Source organism: Falco cherrug, chromosome 15, assembly GCF_023634085.1.
Source record: "Falco cherrug isolate bFalChe1 chromosome 15, bFalChe1.pri, whole genome shotgun sequence".
Classification (NCBI taxonomy): Eukaryota; Metazoa; Chordata; class Aves; order Falconiformes; family Falconidae; genus Falco; species Falco cherrug.
Window position 1 is genome coordinate 24,311,651 of NC_073711.1, and position 27,477 is coordinate 24,339,127.

At 44.5% G+C, this 27,477-nt stretch overlaps 1 protein-coding gene and 1 long non-coding RNA gene across 4 annotated transcripts; one reads left to right on the forward strand and one right to left on the reverse strand.

Moving 5' to 3' along the window:
• The first annotated feature begins 1,493 nt into the window (after nt 1-1,493).
• On the forward strand, nt 1,494-16,684 carry ZC4H2 (zinc finger C4H2-type containing). 3 transcript variants are annotated; one of them, XM_005440972.4, is made up of 5 exons: nt 1,494-2,776; nt 8,289-8,460; nt 9,715-9,887; nt 11,008-11,170; nt 12,318-16,684. In XM_005440972.4, exons 1-5 carry the CDS (start codon nt 2,724-2,726, stop codon nt 12,429-12,431), a joined length of 675 nt encoding a protein of 224 aa, XP_005441029.1. In that variant the 5' UTR covers nt 1,494-2,723; the 3' UTR covers nt 12,432-16,684. The 3 variants fall into 3 exon arrangements, with proteins under 3 accessions (XP_005441029.1, XP_027663611.1, XP_055583704.1); XM_027807810.2 differs by lacking the exon at nt 1,494-2,776 and adding an exon at nt 2,783-2,903; XM_055727729.1 differs by lacking the exon at nt 1,494-2,776 and adding an exon at nt 4,560-5,223.
• LOC106631299 (uncharacterized) lies at nt 8,454-27,126 on the reverse strand. The gene is made up of 6 exons (XR_008735291.1): nt 25,978-27,126; nt 25,696-25,864; nt 25,207-25,582; nt 21,386-21,458; nt 10,771-10,882; nt 8,454-9,855 (listed from the first exon to the last, which is right to left on the reverse strand). It is a non-coding gene; the product is annotated as an uncharacterized LOC106631299 (long non-coding RNA).
• Between the last annotated feature and the right edge of the window lie 351 nt (nt 27,127-27,477).

Consider the following 27,477-nt stretch of genomic DNA (forward strand, 5'->3'; position numbering starts at 1 on the left):
CACTGATCAACATTTGCTGCCTCAGCTACAAAAGGTTTGCTTAAACACCATTACACAGGCAGGGCAGGGCAGGGCAGGGCAGAGAAGGCACATGCTAGCAGAAGTTCTTTGGAGACTGGCCTTGTATCAGAATTCAGGAATTTAAACCTTTTCCTTCCTTCTTGACAAGAACTCAAGAGGAGGCAGAGGCAATGTTAGCCTGTCTCATTCCCTTCTACTGGCATAAATCTCTTTCGTTACACAGAACATGTTGCATTTTTCTTTACTGCTTGCATTTTTGTGTCTGGCTTCTCAGTAGGTTTTCTGCATTTGTTTCAGATGTTTCTGCATGCCATTTCCAAAGGTAGTAAGTGATATTTTTATTTTACTTTTAGTTTACCTCAGCTGAGTGCACATGAGAAGGTTGTGTGATTCTTCATCATGACACTGAATAAAGGGGAAAGTTCCAGACAATATTTGATATAAATTCATCATGAACAGAGTGAGAACATGCTTCAGTTTCTTTAAAATAAATGAGCAGGAGTAGAAGCATTTACAGATAAGTAGGTGTTACCCCCCTGACGCCTCAGATAGACAAAAATTCCAAATTAGCTATATTTTCAGATGTGCCTGCCTGCCTTCCTCCCAGCTGCCACTCGTCTCAGGCCCCATCCCTTCTGCAGACAAGCCCTCCTGGCTGCCTACCCTTTTCCACTCTCAGTGACTCCTGCCGAGCGGTCCTCCTATGCCAGGACACAGCCTTTCATTTTTCAAGGCTCTCTGCCTTGAGAAGCTAATGCAGACACTTAAATCCATGCTCATGTGTGACAGCTCCTCCAGCCCCCTGGCCATCTTGAGAGGTCACAAAAGAAGCAGGAGCAGGTCAGTGTAGGGGCAGGCTATGCGCCACATTGGCAAGGGTAACTCAACTCCGATCAGGTCAAAACCCCTACCTCAAGGCAAGGATCTGCAGCACTTGGGTTGGTATGGAGACACCTTTGTCTGAGTAGTTTTTAAAAGCAACATGGAGGTTCCTCACCTCCCAGACGGCCTTTCCTGGTGAAGTGCTCTGTAGCCAGACATTCTACTGGAATCTGTCCTAAACTCTCCGTATTGCTCATTTGATAGATTACTTTTTAGAGTCCTCTCACAGCTGACCTAGTGGATTATTTGCTATGATGGTGGCTCTTCCCAACACCTTTTCCACACAGAAAGACTATTACTATTATTATGCGCTGCTGCTATACTGTCCTGTTTGCTAGGGTGCTGGAGCCAGAGCACAACACCCCAGTGGCTCACCCTATCTGCTTATTACCTCATACTCTAGTTTGCTAGTTTTCTAGGCACAGGTATTCATACATGAGGGAGACCACTTGCCCTTTAGTCCGCAACTGTAAATGCAACTGGCTCAAGACATTCAGTTCTGTGACTATAAGCCGTAACTTGAGCAGATCTACCACACACCATGTAAATACTATCTTGCATTCAGCCATCTTACCTTTTTCATTGCTCTCCTCTAAATTCTGTCCATCTTTATTTTTCACCTCCTTTCCAGAGTCCCAGACCAGACACCAGCAAGTCTGATCAGTGCAGAGTAGAGGTTAAGTACTTCCAGTGCTTTCCATATAACACTCCTCTAATATCTTCCAGAATAACTGCCCTGTTGTCATCAGCCTCACACTACTGACTGATGAGGGGTCTGCTATACCCACTAAGACTAAAGTACCACTGATTGTACATTTGCAACAGACAGAGGCGTATGTTTGCAGAATTTGGTTTTCCTACTGACTGTCTAGACCTTCAGGTTAACGTTCACTCTGATGCACTGAACTTTCAGCCCAGCACAACCATCAGAGCTGGTAACCTTCAGGGTAAATGCTTGGGCATATAGGTCATGAATTTACCCTGTGGATCCCTTAGGACAGATCCTGAAAGAGACCTTTTAAAGTGTTGAGATATAACTGTTACCTTCCTAACTTAAAATACAGTGTTTAGTACATTACAGTAGCTGAAGGAAAATAATGACCTGGCTGAGGAAAGGTTGAGAGCCTATTCATCAGGCTCTGTAAAGTGCTCTGATATCCTTGGCTAGAATATCCATAGAACGACAAATGGTTGCTTTCCTCAATCCAACAGTTTTATTTGCATTTTGTCTTTCTTTTCTATACTTACCAGTGCTACATAGAGTAGCAGAAATAAAAAAAGAAAACCCTAAAGAACAAAATGTGTCTTTTCTGGACTCCAGACACAGTCACATCACTATCATCTAGTATCATCTAGTAGAAACCAGCATTGTAGCAATGATGACTACAGCAGGCCTGTGTCAAAAAAGTTTTAAATCAAAATCGTGAACTCACTCAGCGGTCTCTTAGTGCATATTCTATAATTTTAAGGAAATGCTAAACATTGCACAGGCCTCAGGAGGCCTTCCGATCTTTGTGCACTCCCAACAACCTTTGACATAATGAGCTGTGACAAATTGATTTAAAATACAGTTGCAGGAAGAAGGGCAGCAAAGCTCTGCTCTGCCTTGTGGGTGTTGTAGTCTTTGGGCTGCTCGCTGCCTGGGCAGCCATCGGCAGCTGGACTCCAAGTCCCACAGCTCCCACTGGAGCCTACCGCACAGGCTCCGAGGCCGTGCGCTGGGAGGGGGTGACTACATTGTGTCTATTGTATGTTTTTTTCTTTTTTTTTCCCCGGCCTTTTGTACATTTCACGAGAGGTTTAAATCGGGAGCGAAAAGCATGGCAGATGAGCAAGAAATCATGTGCAAACTCGAGAGCATCAAGGAGATCAGGTACGTTTGCTTTGTGCCGCATCAGTTCCATGAAGCAGCTTTTTCCTCGGGGAAGCGGAGGAGTTGCATCCGTCTGAAAGTAGCTATTGTGCTACTGCGGGGAAGGAAACCACCGCTGGGCCGCACGGTAAGCGCTGAAAATGCGTTTTCCTGAGCAAAGAAGGAGCATCTGCGGCGGGGAGTCGCCGCGGGAATGCGCAGCCAAGGGCGGCGCTGGCCGCGCATTGCCCGGGCGTGAGCCCCGAGCCGTAACCCGGGGGGAGTGCGCGGCTGGGAAGGACGCCGCCCCCCCACGCATCCGGGGGAGTGGAGTCGAGCCGCGGGTGGATTTTTCCTTAGGCCCTTTGAATTAGTAGTTCTTCTTCCCGATGTTCCCTGTCACAGATCCGTTATCGTGGCCCACTCGCGGCCGCGACGGGCTGGGGAGGAGAAAGGGCTGGCGAGGCGGGTGGCGCGGAAAGCCGGGGGCGGCCCTGCGCCTGGACGGCACGGAGAGGGGCCGGGCCGGGCCGGGCCGGGGTATCCGGGCAGGGCCGGCAGGGCAGGGAGCGTAGGTCCAGCCCCCGGAAGGGTGCAGGGCTGCTCAGCTGCCGGGGGGACCGGACCCCGGCGGTCAATGCCGGGGGGCTCGGGCTGGGGGGCTCAGGCTCAGCTCAGTGCTGGGGGGCGTGGCCCACCCCCCGGCCGGCTGTGCCCGCCTTCCCGCTCGCGGCGGGCGAGGGGACCCCGCGGCGGGGAGCGGGGCCATTGGCGGGGAGTTACGGGGAACTATGGGGCGGGCGGGGGGTGTGTGTGGGGGGGTGGCGAGCGGCCACCACGCCGGCACGAGGCGTTTCTGCCGCCCTCCGGACCCGCCGCAAGGGATGTCCGCATGCCCATACCGGGACTGGCGGGGGAAGTGGGCCCTTCCATCGGCCTCGGGTTGGGGCACGCCCGGCCTGGCTCCGGGCACGGACGTGCAGGGCTCAGCCCGCGCTGCCCGTCTGTCGGGGGTCCCGCCTCCCGCAGCGACACGCGTTACCGCCGCCGGCGGCGATCCTGGGGGCCGCGGGGAACACAGGCCATTGCTGGCGGCGCTGGCGGGGGGCAGGGGGGAGGCGCGGCTGGGGCCGGCCTTACCGGGGGGTACCGGCGAGCTCGGCAGTAGCGTGCAGTCGCCCGCGGGCCCGCCGAGGCGAACGGAGCGACAGCAAACCCCGCCGGGCCCGCGAGGAGGCGGCGCCGCGCTGCTCGGCTGCCGGGCCAGCGCTGCGTTAGCATCTAGATCCAAACACGGCCCACGACGCTGTGTGCTTCAATTATTACACCACTTAATTCAAATATCTCATTAAATTATCTTTTCAGAGAGAGAGGTACCCTGTATTTCGAAATTTATGGTACATTCGGTTTTCTGATAATACATTCAAGGGTGATGCATAAACTGTGATTAAGACATTCTGCTATTAGTTTGTCGCATAAGGGACTGTAAGGGCGATGTTACTAGCTTTAGTGTACAATGAAGTATCAAGACTGTTGCTTGAATATATTTTAAATAAGTCAAAAAGTCAGTTCTGCTTGCAACACTGATGTCAATTTTGAGTTTCCTTTAACAAAATCTGGTCAAACAAACCTATTTTTTCATCCCCAAATCTTTTAAAAGGAGCTTGCATGAATTCTTCTTGAAGAAATTCCTTCAAAATAAACGTGAGAAATTCTAATGTTTACAGACCCACCTTTGATAAATTTGGCAAGGCTTTATTTTAACCTGCATTCCATGTGTTATTCTACAGGCAGAGAGGCAAAAAGCCCTCACAATCGAAATCCAAGAACTTGCCTCTTCCTGTAGTTGATCTCTATCATTTATTAAAGGCCACTGGGCCGCATTTTCGACGGAATTCTGGAATCTGATTCTGAAAACCTGTATCTGTATCCATATGTATTGATACCTACCGGTAGTTTGTAGTCAACGGAATACTGCTGTCAGTACATGTGTGCATATATGCCCACAATCCAAACGTATCTGCACATGCTTATTTAGATGCATTAAGTAGTTCCACAGAAGTAACCCCAGGCATAAAACTAAGCAAATACCTAAAGACTGGACCTCAGTGTTCTGACTGGGATGAGATGGAAGAGAATGAGTGTGAACTTATTGATGGCAGATACTAGTTTCACTGCTTAATACCCTATTGGCAGACACTTGGTGACTACTGTCATCAATGAAGTGTGAGAACTTAAATACAAGGGAAAAGGTGAGGGCAGAATTCATTAGGCAGCCTAAAAATCACACTTACGGTTTCTGTTTTAAAATGTTACTGCAAGTTGCCTGATGCTGACAGGAAGAGTCCTGATTTGCGTGCACTTCCTCTTTCCTAATACCGAAATCCTATCATTTGGACTGAAACGATGCCCTGCAACTCATTTGTTGTAGCAGTTTGGCAGAGCATGTCAGCCAGTGACTAGTAACAGTGAGTAACCCCATCTAATTCCATTGTCTAGGTGAAGGCATGCCATAAATACAAGAGAGCAAACAGGAAACTGGGGACAAATACTTCCACTTTCAGTAATCAGAGCTATCATTACTAAATATATATTTTAAGCAAATAGGAACAATGAGATGATGAAAACAGGAGTAGATGGTTAGATGGGTATTTTTCAGTGGGATATTGCTACGTTTAAATAGGAAGGCAGAGAGGATCTCTTTTACTGATATAAGTCCAATACTTACATTCAGACTAATATATGCCATTGTACAGTAATCAACAGAACACCTCCAATGACATCAAAGATTACCATGTTGTCGCTATGTACCTGAATTCCATCTACATAAAGGCTGCTTCTGCACTTCATTCATAAAACTGTTACTAGTTGACTTATCATTTCATCAGCTGTTCTTTAATTGTAAGACACAGACTTTTCAGAACTGGAATAACTGCATAATTTTTTAAATAAATGTATGCTTACAGGTATACAATTCGTATTTTCTATAATAAACATACTGTATGAAACAATGTGAACTTTATGGTGAGCTACAGTACAGACATAATAATCATACCTACCAAATGAATTTTTATCAGATTTGGTTTTAAAAGTGTCTTCCACAATACCTGTAAATGTCTCTCAGTGACCTCTGATGTAACCTTACTTGTCATTGGCTTTTTCTGTATCTGTCTTTGGTCTGGTATTTCTGTTCTTAACAGTCATGGGTTGCCATCACCAATAGTAATCTGTATCTCCTACGACTTATTTATATAGGGGAAAGAGCTTTTACTGTTAAGATTATTTCTGAAGTACTAACACAAGGCAGAATTTTGTCTTATTTTGTTTTAAGGAAACAAGCAGCAGTCCCTCTGACCTTCAATTTTTCAGTCGTTCTGTTTTAAACTTCCTTCATTCATATTATCCCTACCAGGCAGCCCATTTTTGAATACATATTGAAGAAGTCATTTATGATACCAATTTTATCTCTTCCAGCTTTACAAACTCTTGAAGTGAGAGAGGGAGGAACCCTGGTCACATTACTAGCTAGAATACTTAGAGCAGATAACTGTAATTAGTTGTGCCAGGGACTGACTGCTTTCTGCTATGCTCTTCGGCAAATGGTGGAAGTCCATTGTGCCCGTGATGTCTCACACTCTGAGGCAAGGGCTACCAAAGCTAGGTGCATAAGCAGATACTGAACTCACAAAGATCAATTTGGAAACAGGAATGAGGGGACTGAGAGGAGGTACAACATCAGAGCCTCCCCAAGAGGGGCAGTGACAGAGGGTGGGTCTCAGCCAAATGAAACCAAGAATAAAATCTATACAGACACCTGCTATACATGTTAAAGAAGAGTCCTCAGTCTAGCTTTAAAACTTCTTTGGGAATTTTGGTTGGAGTGACAGAAAACAGTAACTCTGTTAAAGCTCAGGATATATATATTCTCCTACTTTTACAAGTATGATACAGAATAACACTGAGATAAACTATCCATCCCTCAGTGCTGTGGGAGCCATTTCAGAAGGAGCCCTTGGGGACTGGGTACGGAAGCAGTTTGCACAGGGAACAAAAGCCACACGGAGGTTTAGGAACCCCCTTTCCTAGAAGCAGGTGACAGACCAGCCCCTTCCAGGGGGCTCAGTGCCTTCTGCTTCCATTAGAAATGTCAGACGTGTCAGCGGGAGCTAGTCAGCCTAGAGGGAAGGGAAGGCACACACCCAGGTCTAGGATCAGGTGAGAGCCCTCTTCTGGGATCTCATTGCTGATCTGATAGGCAGCTTCCTATAATCTACAGACTGCATTCTGCAGTCAGCATTGCTGTCTGACAGTGAATTTGAATCCCACTCAGCCCCCTTTGCACTGGGATAGGAATAGGGTATTTATACATGAATGCAAACCTCTTCTGCCGCAGCCCCCTCTGACATCATGCCTGTAGGCAGCCCCCTGCATTATTCAGCAGTGCACTTGGAAACCAATGTGGATCTATGTGTGCTAGCTGTTAGGTGACTAAAAAGCAATGCCACCTGCTTGTTTGCTTCACATGAGGTAAAGTGAGGAGTCCTGAGACTCTTTGGTTACACGGCTGAAACATGACATTGTAGCCTCTTGTTAGAAACGTGTAAGTGTTGCTGCTACACTGGTTACGTAGGACCATATTTTAACTTCCAGTACAGGAAAAATAACTTAAGACCTCATCATTAACTAAATCTTAGGAACAAGAACAGTTTGTTTGTTCTGCTCTACATCTTGGACAAGTGTTGAATCACAACAGCAGTAGTTTGTTCTGCTGCTTAAAACTGATGATGAAAACACTCCTTGATTTTTGGCTTTGAAGAGAGAGATAAGGACTGAGTATCTAAACATTTTTGCTACAGAGATTGGCACAAATAGGAAAAAAAAATCAGAATGCAGGATATGGGCAGAAACATCTACAGATACATGACAGGTACTAGATCTTAGCAAAGAACCAAGAGAATGCAGAGGTACTTGCAAGCAGCACGTTGATGGCTAGCGTCATTTGAGTTTTTACTATTCTGGTTTGTCATTGCTCTGGAATTTTCTTTAACCTGACATTGAAGTTAGTATTTTAACAGTTCAGATTACTGTCCACGTAGTTGTGGTCAGTGTATATGACGCTATCATCACTTCCAATTCATTTTACATTTCTCAGGATCCTGTGCTAAACTTCCCAGATTTTCTGGATTTCTCTACTTTGTAACTAGGGTTTAATCTGAATTAACTGATGAAGTACAATTCTTATCAGTACAAATTCTCTGAATCTACAGTAACTGCTGAAGTCTGACAATGGACTCTTAATTTCATAATTCAGTACAAGAATTCTCATAGCACTGAAAAGCTCAGCGGAAGAGCTGGGATTGGAATTCAGTTCTCCCATTGCACCTCATCCTTTCTCAGATACATGATTAGTCTCCCTGTCTATTACAGTTATTACCTTCTTCCATCTTTTCCTATATAAAGTGACACCATGCAAATATATGTTACAGTGACTTACTGTTGTCTTTCTACATTTTTAATTATTACTGGGATCCAGGAATAAAACTTTGCAGATGGAAAAAATCAAGGCACGACTGAAAGCAGAATTTGAAGCCCTGGAGTCAGAGGAGAGGCACCTGAAAGAATACAAACAGGAAATGGACCTGCTGCTGCAAGAGAAGATGGCCCACGTGGAGGAGCTGCGACTGATCCATGCTGACATTAACGTGGTACGCAACAGTTCAGCTGCAGACAGCCTGACTAGGACGCAGCCCTCTATGAATCATTCCACAGGTTTTGGAATTGTGTGTATCAGTGAACTATCACTAGTTCAATGGTCTGGACTTTACACCACCATCCTAGGATCCTACAAAGAGTGAAAAGTAAATTTACCTCAGGATAATTGTTTTTTTCCTGTCTGTGTCGGGCAGGGTCTTTTGTAATGTTGGCATGGTAATCATTTGCACCAAGGGGATAGGTAACCAAGCTCCCCTGTGGCTGCAGCTTCAGCAGTAGGCACAGTAACATGGCTCTGGCAGTCCGACAGAAAACTGTCCTTCCCGTTAAGTCTTTTCTCATTTAGCACCTGGAAACAGAGAAACTTTGGCAGCTAGGCGGGACTTTTGATTGGAGGTTTTTGGAAGGAAAGAGATTTTGGTACATGGTATTTGTTAAGTTCTTAGTAAGAGCTGACCTTCATCACTACATGGAACCACCAAAGATTAAGAAGCACCAGCCTGAAGGGAATTAATACAAGTAAGAGAAAACCAGTTTATAGACAAGGAAGACCAGCAAATTAGAAGGGCTAAATGGGGAATATATTTTTGAACCTGCAATTTTTATGTAATGTTAGGGCACTTCCAGTGCTGACTGTACTGTGCTTTCTGGCTCTGAAAGTATCTGTGCTTTGTGCCAGAAGAAAAATATCTCCCACACTGTAAGCAAGTACAAGCTACATACTGGATGTGCAGACTACATTTCTTGATCACTTGAAATATCTCTTTCCCTACCCAGCTGCATAACCTCAGTCTCTGTTTTATCCTCTCCTTTTTCTTGTAAGAGACACAGGAACCTTTCCTTAGCTTGTTTGTTAAAACTTCTAACCATCAGTGTTCAGGTATCTTAGAAATACAGCAAATTATTCTAACTTTGATTTCTTTTTTAATCTCCCTTGAAAGTTTTCCATAGCTCCTCACTTGCTGACTTACCTGTAGCCTGTCTGCCTGCTTTTTCTGTTGTTCAGAAGATCATATAGGTTGAATGCACCTCTTTAAAATGAAAATGCATCTTGTATGTCACTTTGAGGTGTTTCTTCTTTGCCCTGTTTTCATCCTCCCAGTATCTTAACTCTTTACTATTGCATTATCTCCAATCTCTTCCAACTTGAGCAAGAAAAATCTCTTCTTTCTGATGTGATCTCTTGCTCAATCAGAGAGCTATTCAAGGAACAGTTCTTTAGAAGCATGCCCATCCTCCTGTTTCAGATGGAGAATACTATCAAGCAGTCTGAGAATGACCTCAATAAGCTCTTGGAATCTACTCGTCGCCTGCACGAGGAGTACAAACCCCTGAAGGAACACGTAGATGCTCTGCGGATGACTCTGGGATTGCAGAGGCTGCCAGATCTATGCGAGGAGGAAGAGAAACTGTCCCTTGAGTAAGTCTCCAAAGCAAACATTATCTGGCTTTATACTTTCTTTTGATGCTACGAGTTACTTTGTCATTTTACTTTTGTTGGTAGGTGGAAAAAAGAACTTAGGAGGTAAGCATGAAAACTGAAGTTGACAAAAAAGGGATGTGGGACCACATTATTTGATAACATTCAGTCTGAATTTGCTGCAAGTTAAATTTAGGTTATCCCGAGCTGCAAACTCTATGTATGACATGCAAAAATTCAAGGATTGTTGGTTCCCTAGATTTTTATACTGTATGCTGTTTTTTCTAGCAACATTTTTTTTTCCTGAAAATAATGGGGTTTTTTGCTTGTTAGCAAGCAGTTAGGAAACAGTACAAAACAAGTATCCTTCAGTTGGTTTGTGCTGCTGCTAGTCAGAATTTTACTTTTTGCTACATGCACGTGGCAGCATTTATCCATACACCTGTGACTGTCATCAAGGAAGTCTACCCTAGCTGTGGACTAGATTTGGATAATAAATCAGTTTCATTTTTACGTATAACCTAGGTGGGGGAGGGTGACAGAATTAGCTACTATTCAAAGAACAGTGTCCTTTGTTTAACAGATCGGTTTAAAATGCAAGTGATGTTTTAAGAAACTTACAAATGCCCAGCACATTTGGCATTATTTTCACAGACACACAATTTTCAAGACAGCTTTTGCATTTCTTCAGAAATACTGTCTTCTATTCCAGGCACCTTGACACTACAAAGAATGTATTAACCTACTGCATACAACAGTTACTCATTTTAACAGAATAAAACAAAAAAAAATTGTTTGACAGAGGTGCATCTAAAGCTGTTAAACACATATGTTGTCTATTTTATGTCCTATTAGATGTATATCTAGTTGTACACCAAGATACCTCAGAAGCTGACAATCTGGAATCTGGCTGAAGTGTACAAATGCAGAGGAAGATAGCACCGATTCCACTTACGAACCAGTCCAAGTGGTGTCCAAGTGTAGGCAATTTGATGCTAGTGGAGGAACACAATAGAAAAATGTATCCATCATTATACTTTAACACAAAATAGCCTTTACAAACTAATGGAATATTGCAGAAGATGGTTATATTTTTTTGCTTTGTTCTTATTTTGTCTAGCTACTTTGAAAAGCAGAAAGCGGAATGGCAGACAGAACCACAGGAGCCTCCCATCCCAGAGTCTCTGGCTGCAGCTGCAGCGGCTGCCCAACAGCTGCAAGTGGCTAGGAAACAAGATACCAGACAGACAGCAACGTTCAGACAACAGCCACCTCCAATGAAGGTCAGGAGATAGAATGTGCTGGGTCTTCTCTGTTGTCATTGGAATGTATTATGTTTATAAAGTTGATCAAGAATTACAAAAAGGAAAAATTATGTGTCCCAATTCTGATTTTTCCTGCGGTAGTTCAAATCAAAAGCAGCCCCAGCAGACTTAAAGTAGTAGCGCCAGTCATCAAGGGTTAAGGACAAGGCTCGCTATTATCTGACTCCTTTATGAGTCGCCATCAGCAGAGAGGGAGGCAGTTCCTACTCTGGTGTTTTATGTGGGAGAAAGCACATGAGAAAAAAAAAAATGCCGGCCAAAAGAAAAACTAATAGCTGGGAGTTAATCCCAAATGGATTCGTATTAGAAGCAATGCACATATTTTATGAGGGAACTGATGGTACAAATTACCAGGAAAGGTGATTGTTTCTGCACTGCTTGGGCTCTTCAAGTCAAGACTAACATAGGGGTTAATTTAACCTAACCACAGGCATTTAAGTGACAGTTTTACTCAGCTCCTTCTGTAGTCAGTAAAAAGAGCTAGGTAATTCCATTGGGGGTATTCATCCCACCCAAGGTCGAAAGATTCACTAAGGAGGCAAACTGACAGGTACGCTCCATAGTCAGGCACTTACCATCTGGAGTTAGGCCATTGAAAAGCCTTTCTGAAAATAATACGCTTCAGTCAAATGGAACTTAGAGGGCTTAGTATGGAGCAAAAGGGGCAGAGTTCTGTGTCTTGCATTAAATACATGGAATCCATCTAATCATCTGCTCCTGGCTTGAATTCTGTGATACCGCGGCGGCTGGCCTTCACTGTAATTTCTCTGACTCAGTGAGCTATTATGCACGTAAACATCTTTAAAGCAAGCAGAACATTAATCACAAAACAGAATTTAATGCTAAAGTTATCAATACGCGCCTTAACTGCGTGTCTACTGAACTGTAGTTTCAATTCAGAGAGATACTCTAGTTTTCCGGTTGGCCCAAAGTTACTGTACATTCCAGAGACCTGGATGGATTACAATGTGGCATTGGTTTGCCTCTGAAGGCAGGCAGCCTTAAGTTATTTTTTTCTGTACTATGACTTAGAACATGATACTTGATAGGCCATATAACACCACCACTTAAGTGTTTGTAACGAGGCTGCAATGTTGTGTTTCAGGCATGTTTATCCTGTCACCAACAAATTCATCGGAATGCACCTATATGTCCACTCTGCAAAGCAAAGAGCCGATCTCGGAATCCCAAAAAGCCCAAGAGGAAACAGGATGAATGAAACCCAGATGACTGACAAGCAAACACGTGACCTATTCCAGTACTCTTCCAGCAGAACTGCAAACGTGGCCAGACTTTACCGAAGTGCAGGCTCAAGTATGACCAACACATTTTTTTCTATTTAATGCAGTGTAAGCACAATGTTCCTGTCCTAATTTCCTTCCAGTCCTTAGGATTTGGTTTTAGGAAAGTAAGTATTACTGGTGCTACAGTTTAACATTTCAATCATTCCATATTTTGGACTCCTAAACAAAGTACAATTCTTATGCAAGTATCCTAAATGCCAGGCTATTCCTATTGGCCAAATGTGACTACCACAAATGCTTTTATGTTCTTTTGAGAAACAGATGTTACTAAAAGGTTATTCTGTTTTCTTCTGATAACAGGAGACTATTTGAAGTGCTGAAATAGCAGACTGTCTGATTGTTTCACTAAAGGACAATTTTGTTTTCCAAGCTAGCAAGACCGCTTAGGTTTGGGTATCCAGTAGAGCTCTTTTTATACAGAAAATATTCAGAGCGAAAAAGAAATTGGTTATACAGGACATCAGTGCATTAAAGGACACATGCAAGTTTTGATTTACTGGAGTTTGATTGTATCACTCCCTCAAACTTGACTTAAAATTTGGAAGGGGAATCAAGTTGGTGGCTGTGTATGAATTTCTCAACATAATGTAATTTGTGATGCTTTAATATCTTAACATGGTATTATTTTCAGCAGTCAGATGACTAATTGACTTAAGTACAAGGCTCAAATGAACTGTATTAGTGGCCCTCCTAGGCCCTACGGCCAACCAGCTCACTGTGCTTCTTTACGAAACATGCATGAAATATCCCAAGTCTCTATGCACACAGACTGCAACATCAGCCATTCTGCAAAGCTTCTGTTCCTGGTTTCTACAGCCAAAATCTCCCTTGGCAGACATATCCTCCACTGAAGCACAGGGAAGGTCAGTAACACGCGCCAGGAACAGCGTCAACTTAAAATTACATATTTCACCAGAACCACCTGGCTTTGGAGTCATTGCTCCTCAACCAAAATATCCTGTTTTTCTATCTTTTAATAGGTCATTTTCAAGCAAGCTCTATTTCAACGCAGGTTTTTTTCTTGCTTTGTATGTGTGGCAATAGAGCCCCGACTAAAGGCTATTTTAGACCACTCCCTGTATCAGCGTCTCCCCTTTGCTTCACCTCGCGTAACAACAGTTCCTCCAATGGAGAGGGCAGCAACCCAACTGCAGAGCTGGGGCTTAGAATTTACTCATGTCCAATCCCAGTTTTGTCACTGCCTTGGTTGTCTAAATTGATGTCAAGCATTAAATATTCTTTTTGCTAACTCCAGGAGGCATGGACTGCCTGCTTACATTCTTCTCTCTTTAGCCCAGGTTTTCCTCTACTACTATGCTGGAGTGGTTATACTGAGAACTTTGCTCGTTCAACAGGAAGAGCAGGGAAGCCCCAAGTCTCCAGCCAGAACTCTGCCAAATGCTTGGGACTGTAAAAAGCCACATTAACCAGTTTTGCTGCCTAAATCACATATGTCGCTATTAATTTCCCAACTATGCCAAAAAGTTTAAGAGTATTTTATTGAATATAGTCCTATAATGTATACCAAGTTCAGTTGGTAATTCTCCCATCTTAGAGTCTCATAGCCAAATAAATATCTGTCAGCAGCAGAGACAGATCATGGATCACACGCCCCTGAAAATAGGTGAAGAGCAGATCTTGCTAGCTGAATGGCTGGGGTTCAGATTCTGTGAGATAGCAGTAACAAAGGATAGCCTGACCCCACGCTCCAAACGGCAGTAGTGCGCAAAGTCTATCGTTATGTATGCTTCCCAGCACAGATAGTGGATTCTACTTTTAAATGTCAGAGCTGGCACATGCTGCGGGCCCTGTTCAGAACAACTCCTATTGAGTTTAAAGAAAAATGCACACAGAGTTTAAGGACAGTATATGGACTCCCCCAAAGTGCATGCATGAGAGCAGCATACTTCAATGACAACTGTACGTAGATTTCAGTAGTGACAATGGAGAACAGTCTGCAATGAAGTAGCACAAATAGGAGGATAGATGTGTAGAAACTTCGATTTACAGTTCTGAAATAGATGGGGTTAGTCATAGCTGCTCTCACTTCACTGTTACTTTGCCAGATCCTTTCTTGGGAGATGTCTAGAGCTCTAAACTGAAGTGTTTTTAAGGATGCACCGTTTACTACTTTAGTGTGGCAGTTTTTGTATTTTTACTTTTTTAAACTAGTCTCTTGTGCCCTTGTGTTTAACAAGGTTTTTTTTTTTAAAAAAAAAAAAAAAAGAAAAAATGTGAATATGACATACTGTGTTTGTATCAATCATACACTAGCGTTTACAAATCTGTTTTCACATCCTTTTCAGAGTTCTGCCATATGAATAGCATGTGCTGCTGAGAATGAGTCTAACTGAATACGAGTCAGCAGTGTGCCCTGGCAGCCAAAAGGGCCAGCCATGTCCTGGGATGGTGCATCACGCACACATCACTAGCTAGCTAAGGGAGGTCACTGTCCCATGCTACACTGTGCTGGCACAGCCCCAAGCACTGAGCACAGTTTTGGATGCCTCAACATAACAAGGACATCAAACTATTACAGTGTCCAGAGGAGGGTGACCAAGATGGTGAATAATCTCAAGGGCCAGACTTATGAGGAGCAGCTGAGGTCACTTGGCTTGTTCAGCCTGGAGAAGGCTGAGGAGTGCCCTTATCGCAGCCCGTACCTTCCTGGGGGCAGGGGACATCGGAGGGGGAGGTGCTGGTCTCCTCTCTCTGGTGACCAGCAACAGGGCACAAGGGAATGGAATGAAGCTGTGTCAGGGGAAGTTCAGCCTGAACACGAGGAAAAGGTTTTTCACATGAGAGGGTGGTCAGTTACTAGAACAGGCTTCCCAGGGAAGCAGTCACAGCACCAAGCCTGTCAGAGTTCAAAGAGCATCAGGACTATGCTCTTAGTCATATGGCTTAGTGTTAGGTAGTCCTGTGAGGAGCAGCGAGTTGGACTTGATGGCCCTTATGGGTCCCTTCCAACTTGAGATATTCTATGATTCCAATTATTTCAAGGAGACAAAATCTGTGTTACATATTGAAGGAATCCTGGGGGTGGGTGGGGGGTGGTGGTGAGCAAGCAAAGCACCTTCTTTCATAGGGAACCAGTATTCTCCCCTTTTCCCTCACAGGCTAATTAAGGAAGTGTAATTGAAGAGCTCTTCTTGTAGCAGCCCCACGCCCTTTTCCCCCAGGCATCTTTCCCAAGAGACTAGAGGGATAATTGTGAAATACTTACTTATTGGGTTTTAGTCAGAGGAGGAAGCTGTTTGAAGTACAGTTCTTATCACAACTCTACCGCATTTTTGCTCCATGGAACAAGAACGGCCTCTTCCTTTGTACGCAGGATTCTTTGAGGATACTTCTTCACTTGTCTTAAATTAATTCTTATTTGGGTTAAATTATCTTAATAGCCACAGAGACCCTTCTCAAAGTTTACAAGACTTGTATTACTAAAATCTGGTTTAACCCTGGCTTTGTCATTCCCTTTTCAACGGGTATTCAAGCAACAACATCATCACCAGATTCTTTTGTTACAGAAGGTTTCCAGCCTTTTTCTTGCCTCAAAGGATAGCACCACTGTTCTGCAACCAAACAGTCAAACAAAACAAACGAACAAACAAAAAAAAAATCACTCGCCCCACACCCCACCTTAAGCTCATACTAGAAGGATGTGAACCCTCTACTGTGTCTAAAGGCTTTGCTGTAGTAATTTTTGTACCCAACCTGGGGTAGATCAGTTGTTTAAACTTTAGTGCCAAGGACCCCATTAACTATAGAGAAAGTGTAAGACAGAATTTAATACTCGCACCTCCTGAATTCGACTTTAGCTTTCTAAACAGCACACTGACCAAGTGAACCTGCCAGTGGCTTCAAGTTACAGAATCTAATTTAGAAACAATAGCCATTTGTGTGTTACTCTAAATGGGAGACTGTTCAAGAAATTAAGACTTAGATGAGCACTTTAAATAAAAGTGCTTTCATTTATTTTACAGTTTTCTAATTCCTCCAACATAGGTTTTCATTTTAGCATTTAGGTATTCTAGCAATATCTGGCGTTTTCACTGGCTTCTGTGTTTTAAATACTTTACTCCTGTGCCCAGTAGGAGTAACAGTGTGCTACCCATTTCATTTGTCTGTACAGTCCTTTTTAATAAATGTTTGTTTCATGTCGTGCTTTCTTCCTGCAGAGTATTTTCACATCTGTTATTTGCTTATGCTACTAAGCAGCAGCCAAATCCTGAGAGGTAACACCCAGCTCTCTTAATTTTACAGGATGTTATTAGCCACAATTCCATTATATCTCCACAAAGTTTCTATAAGGGTATATATGGGGAAATAACTATCCACTCTAATGAGCTTTACAAAACAGAAAAGAAAAGGAGATAGCAAGGCACATTTTAACCTAGCCAAACTTCTCAGTCACATTTCTGGAATGCAGACTACTGTGTGCCTAAGCTCTGCAATTTCTGTGTAGGAGTCAAAGAAACCATGTCTAACTCTCCAAACCAGGTACTTCTGAAACAAACCTATCCTCTGCTACCGCTGGCTACTAACACTGGAACCGGATAGTTTGCGTGCATAAAATTGCCTGATTTGCACTTGCAGGTGTCCAATTATGAAACTCAGACCCAGAAGAGTAACAAGAAAATCATGTCCCTGTGCTGCAGTTCAACCATTGAAAGCTCTGACTGGGGCATTTATTTCAGTTTTTGACCAATTCACAGAGCTTCAGCTTGAACTAGTTCCCAGTCAAGTTAAACCAATTCAAACCAAAAGATTCTTAGGTGAGAACAAGTGTTACTCAGACAAGTTTCAGTTTAAAGAGTTATATCCAACCCCTTCTGTCAGGTGCTAGATTGCAAAGAGGCCAAAACTCAGATATATTCTTCACAGTTCCTGACCACTGAGGAACCCTATTTTGTTTCGATCCCTAAAGTTAAATTGAAAGCAGTGAGACACACAGTTCTCTCTCTGATTTAAGGTAGGGGATAGCTGTCTTCCAGAGTCCTGCTTTGCCATTAGGACATTATATCTTCCACCAGCGGTTGCTGGAAGTTACTTCTCTCAACACTGGTGACTGAGGAGTTTACAGAAGCACTCCCTAACCCAGTGCTGTCAAGAAAGTCACATATCACGTACAGTGCCAGCAAAGAAGGTAACCTATTGCAGGTAACTACATTGGCATGCCTAGATTCAGACAATAATGTCTGTCGCAGACCTCACAACTTGTGCTTGGTTAAGTACAAACAGCATGATTTTTCCATAGGCACTGTCTTCAAACCACAAAACGTAATGACTGCCCTAATCCTCCTTTGTACCACGACAGCTATTGCAAGATAAAAGTAATAATTTTGAATTCTGTGCAGTTACTCCTATCTGAATTGTTCAAACTTTGAAACATCCCGCACTAATCTGTTCATCCACAGCTGCTCTTCCCAGTTCCTTAATCCTAACCCACGCTGTAACATTACTTATAACATTAGTCACAAAGCTAATGCACTGACTCATACCTTGCCAAGAATCCTGAAATATTCCTGTAACTGACATCAGCTTCTATCATATTTTCCTGAGCTTAGCAAGATTCTGCAGTAAAATGATCTCCCAGAGCCCCAAGCTTCCTAACTCAATTATTTAAGTGTAGCATTAAAAATCACCTAATATATTGCGAGGAGGGGGGGGAAGCCCCCCGCCTTAAATCCACTCCTTAAAAATATCTACTGTTGTGCTCTTCAGCCTTTAGTCTCACTAACCTTACTCTAACTTGGCTTTCTTCCCAGAAACCAGTAAAGACCCAATAGATCAGTGATATCTACTTATCTGTGACCCACTAAAGATCTTCAGTGCCTTGCAGCACCTGAGTTTTTCTGCTTACTCTGTCCCACTGCCTACTTCTTTGTTCTTTGTCCTCCTTTAATTAGCACAATTTTATATGTCCATCACAGAAACAAAATTGTCCTGACTCTGTAACAGTAACTGAATCCAGTAGACCACAGTAGCTCTCACTATAAGTAGGGAAGTAGAATACTTGAAATACAGCCTTTTTTCAGCTACAGTCAAACTAGTACAATAGTACAGACAACTATTTAAAAGACTCATTTTCTGACTGAATGGAAACAGAATTTTAGAAGGGCTTTTTTTCTGTTCCCAATGCACACAAGCTTCTATCACAGTACAGATATTACATGCATGTAGTTAGAACAGATGATTTGCTACATAGGTTTTCTCTAAGAGGTCTGCAGCATCTCAATTCTCTTAGTTTGCTGTTCTGATCAAGCAGTCAGACTGAAGTTCCAGCGGTTTAAGCTTCAAAACAAAATCCACTTGACATAAACATCATTAAATACAAAGTCTCGTTAGTGATACAGACCTCATTTAATACAGCCAAACACAAGTACAGTCATCCGTGTTGAAGCTCTGAGCAGCGGATAAAAACTGCACACTTCTGTACCCATTTTCCTGGAAAACTACTGCCTCCTGCCTCCTGATTTTCATCTTCCCCCACTAATTTATATAAAGAGATCCCCAAATAGTCTGGGGTTTTCAGACAAATGTCACAATTTTTGTTTTGCTTTCATTCATATTTGTAAGAGAATAGTAAAAAATAAAAGGTTTGAATCAGTGAACAAACCTGGTTCTGCCACAGCTCCAAGCAGCTTCTGGTGTTCTTTTGCTCAGTACTCCCTTTTAAAGTTTCATATAGAAACACTTAACTCACATTTCTTTCAATGCTTAACTACCTAGAAGAGTGAAAGCACTTAACTAGTTCCTGCTGGTTTAAACCTATTGCCTTTTTCATACGTCTCCTATACTTGGATGCTTGCTTCAAAGAAAATGAGTGACATGTATTACTACTGTATTACTATGTCCAGCTGCTCCTCTTCAAGTGCCCTCCTTCGGAGGATTAACCTGCAGAACAAAGAACATTGAGACCAAATAGGCTATCGTATTTCTGAGCATTTTTCCAAAGCTTTAACTGCGATTGATGGAATAACCTCTCATTACACAAAGCTACGCAGTTCTGTTACTGAAGCCTAAACAGTTTGCTTTAGGTTAACTAACATGTTCTGTCGTTTTTGGGGGTTTTTTTGTTTGCTTTGTTTTTAAAGGTTTACATTTACTCCATAATCCACCAGGCCACAGTGCCAGACATCTATAGTTTCTTCTGCTTTTACAACACTTCTGGTATTGTAATAAAGTTGGTAATTAATAGTGCCTATTATCCCATCAGCTGGAGGGATTTCTCCTTTGCAGAGGACGTGCCTAAAACCCATGCTGTGTTTTGCAGAATGGCTGAGATTTTCCATAGTCCTTCAGTGTCCTTTTTGGCTCTTCCTGACCCTTTGATTTTCTTAGGCTTTTCCTTAGCTTAAAATTTTACCTTCATGTTCCCCTTAAGGATTCTGCAGCGTGATGCTATACCAGAATGGGCACATTTAGAGAGTTATATAGACAGAGCATTCTGAAAGATGGCTTTGAAGAAAAGAAGAGAGAAAAACCAAACAAAGAAACAAGCAAACATTATCTATGCATCCACCCAGCATCTCGCTCACCAAAAGATGCTGAAAATTCCTTTTTCTCCAATAGTGAAAAGCCAAGGAGTTTTTGTGGGGATGGGGGCGGGACAGAGGTCCTGTGAAAATATCCATTAGAAAACCTTTCAGAAATCAATGTTGTTAAAAATAAAACCAGGCTGTTATAATTAACAGCAGGTAACCACATTGCAGGTTGGAGCAGGGGCCGGTGGGGGGACTGAAGTTAGCAGTGGATAGGGGGCAGGGCTGGCAGGGGTGTGGGGCAGTGCCCCCTGCCCTCCCCAGCTGCACCCCCCAGCCCGAGTGCCCTCAGTTTGTGGGTCCTGAGCTGCCCCCCAGCCTTCCCAGCATGGACTTGCCACCTCCCACAGCTCCGGGGAAGCACACAGCAAGGGGTCTGACCTGCTGCTGCTCTGCAGGGGAACACAGCACTGCCTTCACACCAGTCTGCGGAGGCCACGGGCTTCCTCACACTGTCACAAAGGTATGTAGTTACTCTTAACTAGTGCCAAAGGAAATAGGGAATTTAATTACCTGTGGGGCTACAAGCTTATGCCATTTTAACACAAGAGAAATGGACAGTCCAAAAGAGAATAACTGAAGGACACCCAATAACCTTGGTAAAAGAATGGGAAAACGAACATGTGACACCTGAACACCTGGCCTTTAACCTCAGCAGAGAAACTGCAGAGCAGAGGGACCTCCCCAAAGGCACACTTGTGCTGTGCTCAGAGTTGCCTGTACATGAGTTGGCTGCCTCTCCCCGCTACAATGGCATCCCATACTGGCGAGAATACGGTGAAAAACTTGGGAAACTACAGTATTTACCAGAAACACTTCCAACACATTGAGAAAACCATTCAGGGAGTGGACCATAGAGCACGCAACTAGAATGAATACTCTGCACAGAGGCTTATCCCAGAGTTACGCCAGAAATATTACCAACCACAGCAGGATGCTTGTTTCTCCTCCAAAGTGTTACCACCACCTAAGGAGATACTGAGTTTATTTGTAATCACTGCTTTATTCAGCTAGTTCTTACAATTAGAGCTTGTTAAAGTAAAACAAATTCCTAGAGGGAAAGATGAGAAAAGCAAAGGGAGAGAAGGATAAGAGTGAACAAGCAAGCAACTAAATATTTCTGCAAGGACATAATAACATAAAATACATAGACATGAGAAGCAGCTGTAAGTCCTTACACAAAACGTGCTGATCAAAGAGAACAGGCCATGATTACAGTAACAGAGAGATGCAAGAAGCTGCAATATCTTCTGATGAATTGGAAAGTATGCATCATTCCAGTAATAAGGCACAGTAGTATTTCACAGTAACGCAAAGACACATACCTGTTTGGATGATTCTGATGTGAAATTTGGACTAGTGAAGACAGAATCCTTATCCCCTGGCTTGACTCTGTGCCTAGAAAAATAAGCAAAGAAAATAACTCAGGGCAAACCCTGTTGCTGCTTTAACAAGACCAGTTAAAGCTAAACTTTCTGTCCAAACTTTAGTACTTGTCACTAACAGACATTATACTGCCACTGGCAGACATTCACCTCGCCTGTTTTATAAATGTGGTTTTCTAGTAGAAAACACTCAGTGACTATGCAAGAAAGCTGTGGAAGAATTGATCTTTAAGAGAACACTGCTCTTCCACCACAGATGACTTGGCACCACCCTCCATCTCAGAAAGTACCTGAGAACTTCCTGCTGTACTCTGTAGCAATGAACACCGTAAAGGTAAAACAAAGAGAACAATTTATACTCTGCAATATACTCTTTGGGGTGGGGGAGGGGAAGCAACGAAGCTTGTGGAAGCTTTGTCACCAAACCAACCAGCCCACTTAATTCTAGAACAGACAGCAGGGATTTGACAAACTGTTTCTCCAGAAGAACAACACACATTAAAAGTCATAACAGTGATTTCCAAGTCATAAGCATACCAGTACGTTCTACATTTTATTAGCTCCACATAAACATGAAAATGCCACAGAACACCAATCTTGTCTGAAACTGCCACAAACTGTAGCAATACAGTCTTGGGTCCAGTTTCTTTAACTCTACCAGTACAATTTCCTATAGAAAGAGGGAAGACAAATCATTCAGTATGGCAGCCACTCATTTGCCCTCACTGCCTCAAGTCCTCAAACAAAACTTCCTAACATATGCTTTCAGCATTTCTTCCCTCAGGATTCTTTTCTCAGAAAACTTCAAAATATCAGCTAGAAGCTGGTTTAAGTGCTGCATCTTAAAGGTGTAGTCAACTAAATGAATATAAAAGTAACAATACAATTTGTATTACTGTTAGGTCACAATTAAAGCTCCCCTTTATCAGCACAAAGAGCTTAGAAAACAACATTTCACAATCATAAAACAACAGCAAATCTCTCAGTTGCAAGTCTGGCTGGTCTCAAAAGATGATGGCTTTGTTGTATACTTTTCTCTTTAACTAAAAAAGGTGCTATGAGCCTTACTATTACCATATAACCGATCTTTATTTACATGGTCCTTCAAAAATACAGAAGGTATTTGACAAAACTCAGTCCGTGAGCAATCGGCAGGAAGAGGTCCATCACCCAGGGCCACAGGTGACCTGTAAAGCTGAAAGCCAAATGGAAGCTCAAAAGCCAAAACACGGCTCCTCAAACATCTACACAGACAGCTGTAGAGGACATGGACTGCCACGGCTCTGCTCAACCGCTGAGGTAAAGAGGTCAGACTAAATCACGGTGCATGGCCTGCCCAACCAGCTGACATGTGTCATGTCTCTGGCCCCACCACCACTGACAGGCATCACTGGCTACAGCATGGTGGCCTGGAAGCACCACGCAGGCCCTGACAGCCTGATCCAGCCAGCCTAAGCCCTGTATGCCAGGGTTCTGGATACGAGACAAGAAATCACACTTCTTTCAGGTGCGTGTAGTGGCACTGGGGACAAGAAGCAAAGCATACTGCACTGAAACTGTTCTTACAGTTCAGCACTTTCTAGTGGCTGTGAAACAAGATCTGAACACAACGCCAGGACCAGACCCATGGGCATGGGCAAGACATGGACTAACAAGATGCAGGAAACCTGGATGGATCACCTGCATTATGCTGTATTTATTTCCACAGTGTTTTCCTTTAAATGCTCATAGACATGCAAAGGTGAAGGTGCATATATGATACAGGGCTCAGAGATGAGCAGCAAGAAGACAATCATTGGGTAATGTTTCTCACTCAATAGTAGGCAGTCTGCTGATTCACAGATTCCATGATTTTATGATTCGTGCAGTAACACCAGACTTAGCCTCACACAAAACCAAGTCAGATATACCAGGATTTAGTAGTTTTCATCTGCAGTTTCTTACAAATACACCTATAATTTTTCCAAGACCAGCACAGTGGAATAGCCACTTGGCAAGCATCATTCACACTAGCAAGTACTGAGGGAGCGACACACATGCTGAATAACATCGAGTTTAGATATCGCAAAGGCCTTATCTTACATGCAGCACATGAGAAACACCTTGGGACACCTTTGTAGCATTTTGGTAAAAGTGCAGGCTGTTTCAGAAATGGATCAAAGAATACAATGCCATCTTGCTAAAAAAAAAATCCTCCATAAGCCAACTGAGAAGTCATTCAGAAATCCCTTCAAGGTGGAGATTAAGACTGTTGAATTCTGAATCCAGTGACACAGAAGTTGTGTTGCTGAAAAAAAACCATAGAGCACACAAAAACTTTAAGACCTAACTTGGCCTCTGCAACCTCAAACAACATCCTGCTGTCTACAGGATTTCTTAGAAGAGCTAAACACAGGCACCAAAGAAAACTTACTTCAGCTCTGTTCGCTGACAATGGGTCAGCTTGTGCTCATTATTCCTTAAGAGTTACAAGAAGGAGAAATAAAAAAAAAAGGAAAAAAGAAAATCATCATGTTAACAGAGGACCAAAATTTGGACAGTTGTTTCCTGTACTACAAAGATGATCCAAACAAAAACCATCATCTAACTAGCCACGTACTTTTTCCAGATGGCAGAAGAAATTCCTTGTTGCATGCAATGCAACTTGATCGCTGTCAAAATGCCTCTTCTAGATGAGACTGTTTGCTCCCTACAAGTTTCCTCTCCATTGATAATATAAAGAGCAAGAACAACCAGTTCAGACCGAGTAATCCCGGTGGAGGCTGGCAACACAAGTAAGGCAGGAGGCCTACATGCGTTAACAGAAAATTAGATCCAGAAAAGCGGGGTTTGTGCCCAGAGATTACATTCGTAACACCACAGCCTCTGAATACAGAAAGGCTGCTAAATGACACAACAGTAAGTATGCTATCACCACACCCGTGACAACAGCAGAAGCTCTTGCACCTACCCACTGTTCAGCTCTTGGCTTAGTTTAGCCTTTCAGCTTCAAGAATAGAAAAGTTAAATCTGAGTGACAACAAATCAACAAATTTAGTTCATGCCAATACACAGAACTACACTATCTCCCAGAACAACTAATAAGGAGCTCACGTTTCGGAAAGGAAAAGTCAGGACACTTAGATTGCAACACTACCAGAATTGTTCCTGGTTTGTATTGAAATACAACAGTAAGTCATAAGGCATAACACGTAAAAATGCAGGAGAGGTTTATGTATAGCAAAGGATCCCTTACTCCAACTTGTAACTAACTGATAAATCAACTGAAATATATTTATGAGGTATGCATTAAAACACACAACATAAATGTAGTAAGATGCAAGTTTAGGCTTAAGGGTCAAGACAGTGGAGCCTTCCCTGAAGAGAGGCTCATTCCTCTAACCAGCTTGTCCCATTTGTCAGCCTACCAGGATTTAAAGATGCAACCAAAGTCAAGTTTGGCGAGAACAGCTCCTTGATTTCTAGTAGGAAAAGCCTGTTCACTCAGAAGCTTTACTCCTGAAATGCAGCCATAAGTCCTTGTTGCAATTTCAGAGGGACTAGGCAAAGACTTGCCTCACAAAAGTACCGACTATAACAAACAGGAGCTGGTCGCATCTGTGAGTGTAATAGACTGGTGTCCTATGAACTCTTCAAGAATTTGTGGTGTTTAAAATGCTCTGAATTCAGCCATCCCTTGTTCCCATGAACCTCATAGCAGGCATACAGTGTTGGAAAGACTACGAGAGCATCCATCCAAGAAAGGCAGAATAGCATCTTACCGTATCTCTCGGCTTCTGGAGTCACATGATTGGCAGCTTTATCCAAGCGTTGTTTAAACAGCTTGTGCTCTACGTCCAGCTGCTGCTCTCCTGCTACATCCATGGCATCCACACTCAAATTTGAAAGCAGCAAGCAAGCAAAGCTGTCTATGAACACACAGTTGTTATGGCCTGTGGCAAGCTGAGGAAGTGAAAAGACAGAATTTTTCAGCCAGCAGGGTAAGAACGTGCCAAACCGGGAGAGCGTGCGTGGCTAGGGTCAAGTGACCAACAGGGAATAAAACACACGGTACAGCATATTAAATGGCCCTCCCAGGTATGGGGTCTGGTTTGGTGTCCAAGAAGGACTGTTTCCAACTTCCAAGAAAGCGTTACCCTGAAAGGTAGACACGCTTAAGGCAAAAATCCAAAAGCAAACCCCTCAAAGCCCAGAACCATTTTCAGGAACACAGGAGTTAAGCCTAAAATTGGTTGAAAGCTGCCCTCTACCTCTTCCCCTGCCACCTTTCCCCCTTCAACATCAGCACATTTCCTTGTGATCTGTTTTCACAAAAATATTGAGGTCTGGATCCTGCTTGGTATCGAAGCACCATGATGCACTTGCTGGCTACATGCTCTCTTAGTAGGCTGACAGCTTCTCCGCACACAACAGCCGAGGCTTCCAGTCTCTCTGGCCTTCCCACGCCCTGTGAAACATGAGGAAGGCAAAGACCGATAACATCTCAGGGGGTCGGGAGGAAGTCAAGATGCACTACATTCAGAGCCCAACACATTACCCAAAGGAATTACCACAGCAGAACAAGAGGCAGGAGCGATCGGCAGACAGGCAGGTAACACGCACGGCAGCGATACCCACGGCAGACTGGCAGGACGCTTCCAGCCGCTTCACCCCGCCGCTTTGTTTCGAATTTCGTTAAAAGGCAATCCGATTCTTAAGGCTCACTCTGCTTTGAGGAGCTGCTGGAGAAAGGCTAACACGTGGCATTGGCGTTACCGTCGGAATTCCGGCGTAAAAATCACGGCAAAGCCGTGCCTTGTCAAGCGCCTTCCCAAGCAGGCTCTGGAGCCTTTCCACGAGACGGGCAAAGCCGGAGTCCCGCGGGAACCCTGTGCCAGCTCCGTCAGTAGGGCCCAGCTCTCCGACAAAGCGCACCGCCGTACGGAAACGTAAAGCAGGTTTATACCTCGGGCTCCTTTACAGCCTCGGAAAACAATACTGCCCGGCCGGACGCGCGGCTCTAAGCGCCTAGCAGGCCCGGCTGCGTTACCACGAGGGACCGACAATTCCTCCCCGGCCGTTGCCCGAGCCGCAGCGCAGCACTCGGCAGCGGCGGGCACACGGAGCCTCGCGGGCCCTCGGCGGCTACAAAAGGGATCCCTCCGTAGTCAGCAGTCCGACTCGCAAGCACGAGGCACGCGTGGCGAAGTAACATCTCGAGCGACCTTCGGTTCCGCTCCCCTTGACTTGTCGACGGACGCTTCCGGACGAACCTAGGGACAAAGGGAAAACAAAAGACCCCCGTTTCGCTGGGAAGCAAACCAAAAGGCCTCTTCCCCTCGGCTGCTCCGGCCCCGGAGCTGACTGTCACGACACAAGATCAGCCAGACACCTGGGCTGCCGCTGCCTCCCAGCCCTCCCCGGCAGTTAAAAGGCTTGCGGAGAAAGCAGCAGTCGGGGGCGACGGCTGGGGATTCCGCTGCCGGCTGCCTTTTCTTGCTCTGGCCCGCTCGCAGGGGCGGGAAGAGGCTCCTGAGCCACACACACAAACACACACACACACACACCCCCCGCGACAGCGTTACCGCAGGCCCCGAGGCAGCCTCTCTGCGGCCCGCGGGGGCCGGCAGCCCCAGCCGCCTGCCACGGCTCAGGCCAGCGGCTGGGGGAAAGACAAAGCCCCGCGCAGGGCTGCGGCGGCTGCCCGGGCAGCCCGCAGGCGGCGGCGGGTGGGCGGCGGGGCGGCGCGGGCCGACCCCTCTCCCGGGCGCCGCCGCCACGAGCGAGCACCGGGGCCGCCCTGCCTGCCGCCGCTCCTCGCCGAGGTAGCGGCGCGGCTCCGAGAGACAAAAAAAAAAAAAAAAACCAAAAAAAAACCCACCCAAAAAAGGGCAGCCCCGTGAGGAGCCCGCTGACCACCGTCCCTGCCGGGGAGACGAGAACCGGCGGCAGCCCCGCCGGTCCCGGGCCGGGCCGCCCGCCTGCCTCAGCCCGCCCGCCGCCGGCACCAGGCGCTCCCTGCCGCGGCCGAGCGCCGGGCCGCCACATCCCCC

Excerpts from the sequence above, each read along its gene's own strand:
- ZC4H2 (XM_005440972.4), top strand. The coding sequence starts at position 2,724 with ATGGCAGATGAGCAAGAAATCATGTGCAAACTCGAGAGCATCAAGGAG. Across the intron at positions 9,888-11,007 it reads GAAGAGAAACTGTCCCTTGA|CTACTTTGAAAAGCAGAAAG; the intron begins GTAAGTCTCCAA and ends TATTTTGTCTAG. Across the intron at positions 11,171-12,317 it reads AACAGCCACCTCCAATGAAG|GCATGTTTATCCTGTCACCA; the intron begins GTCAGGAGATAG and ends GTTGTGTTTCAG.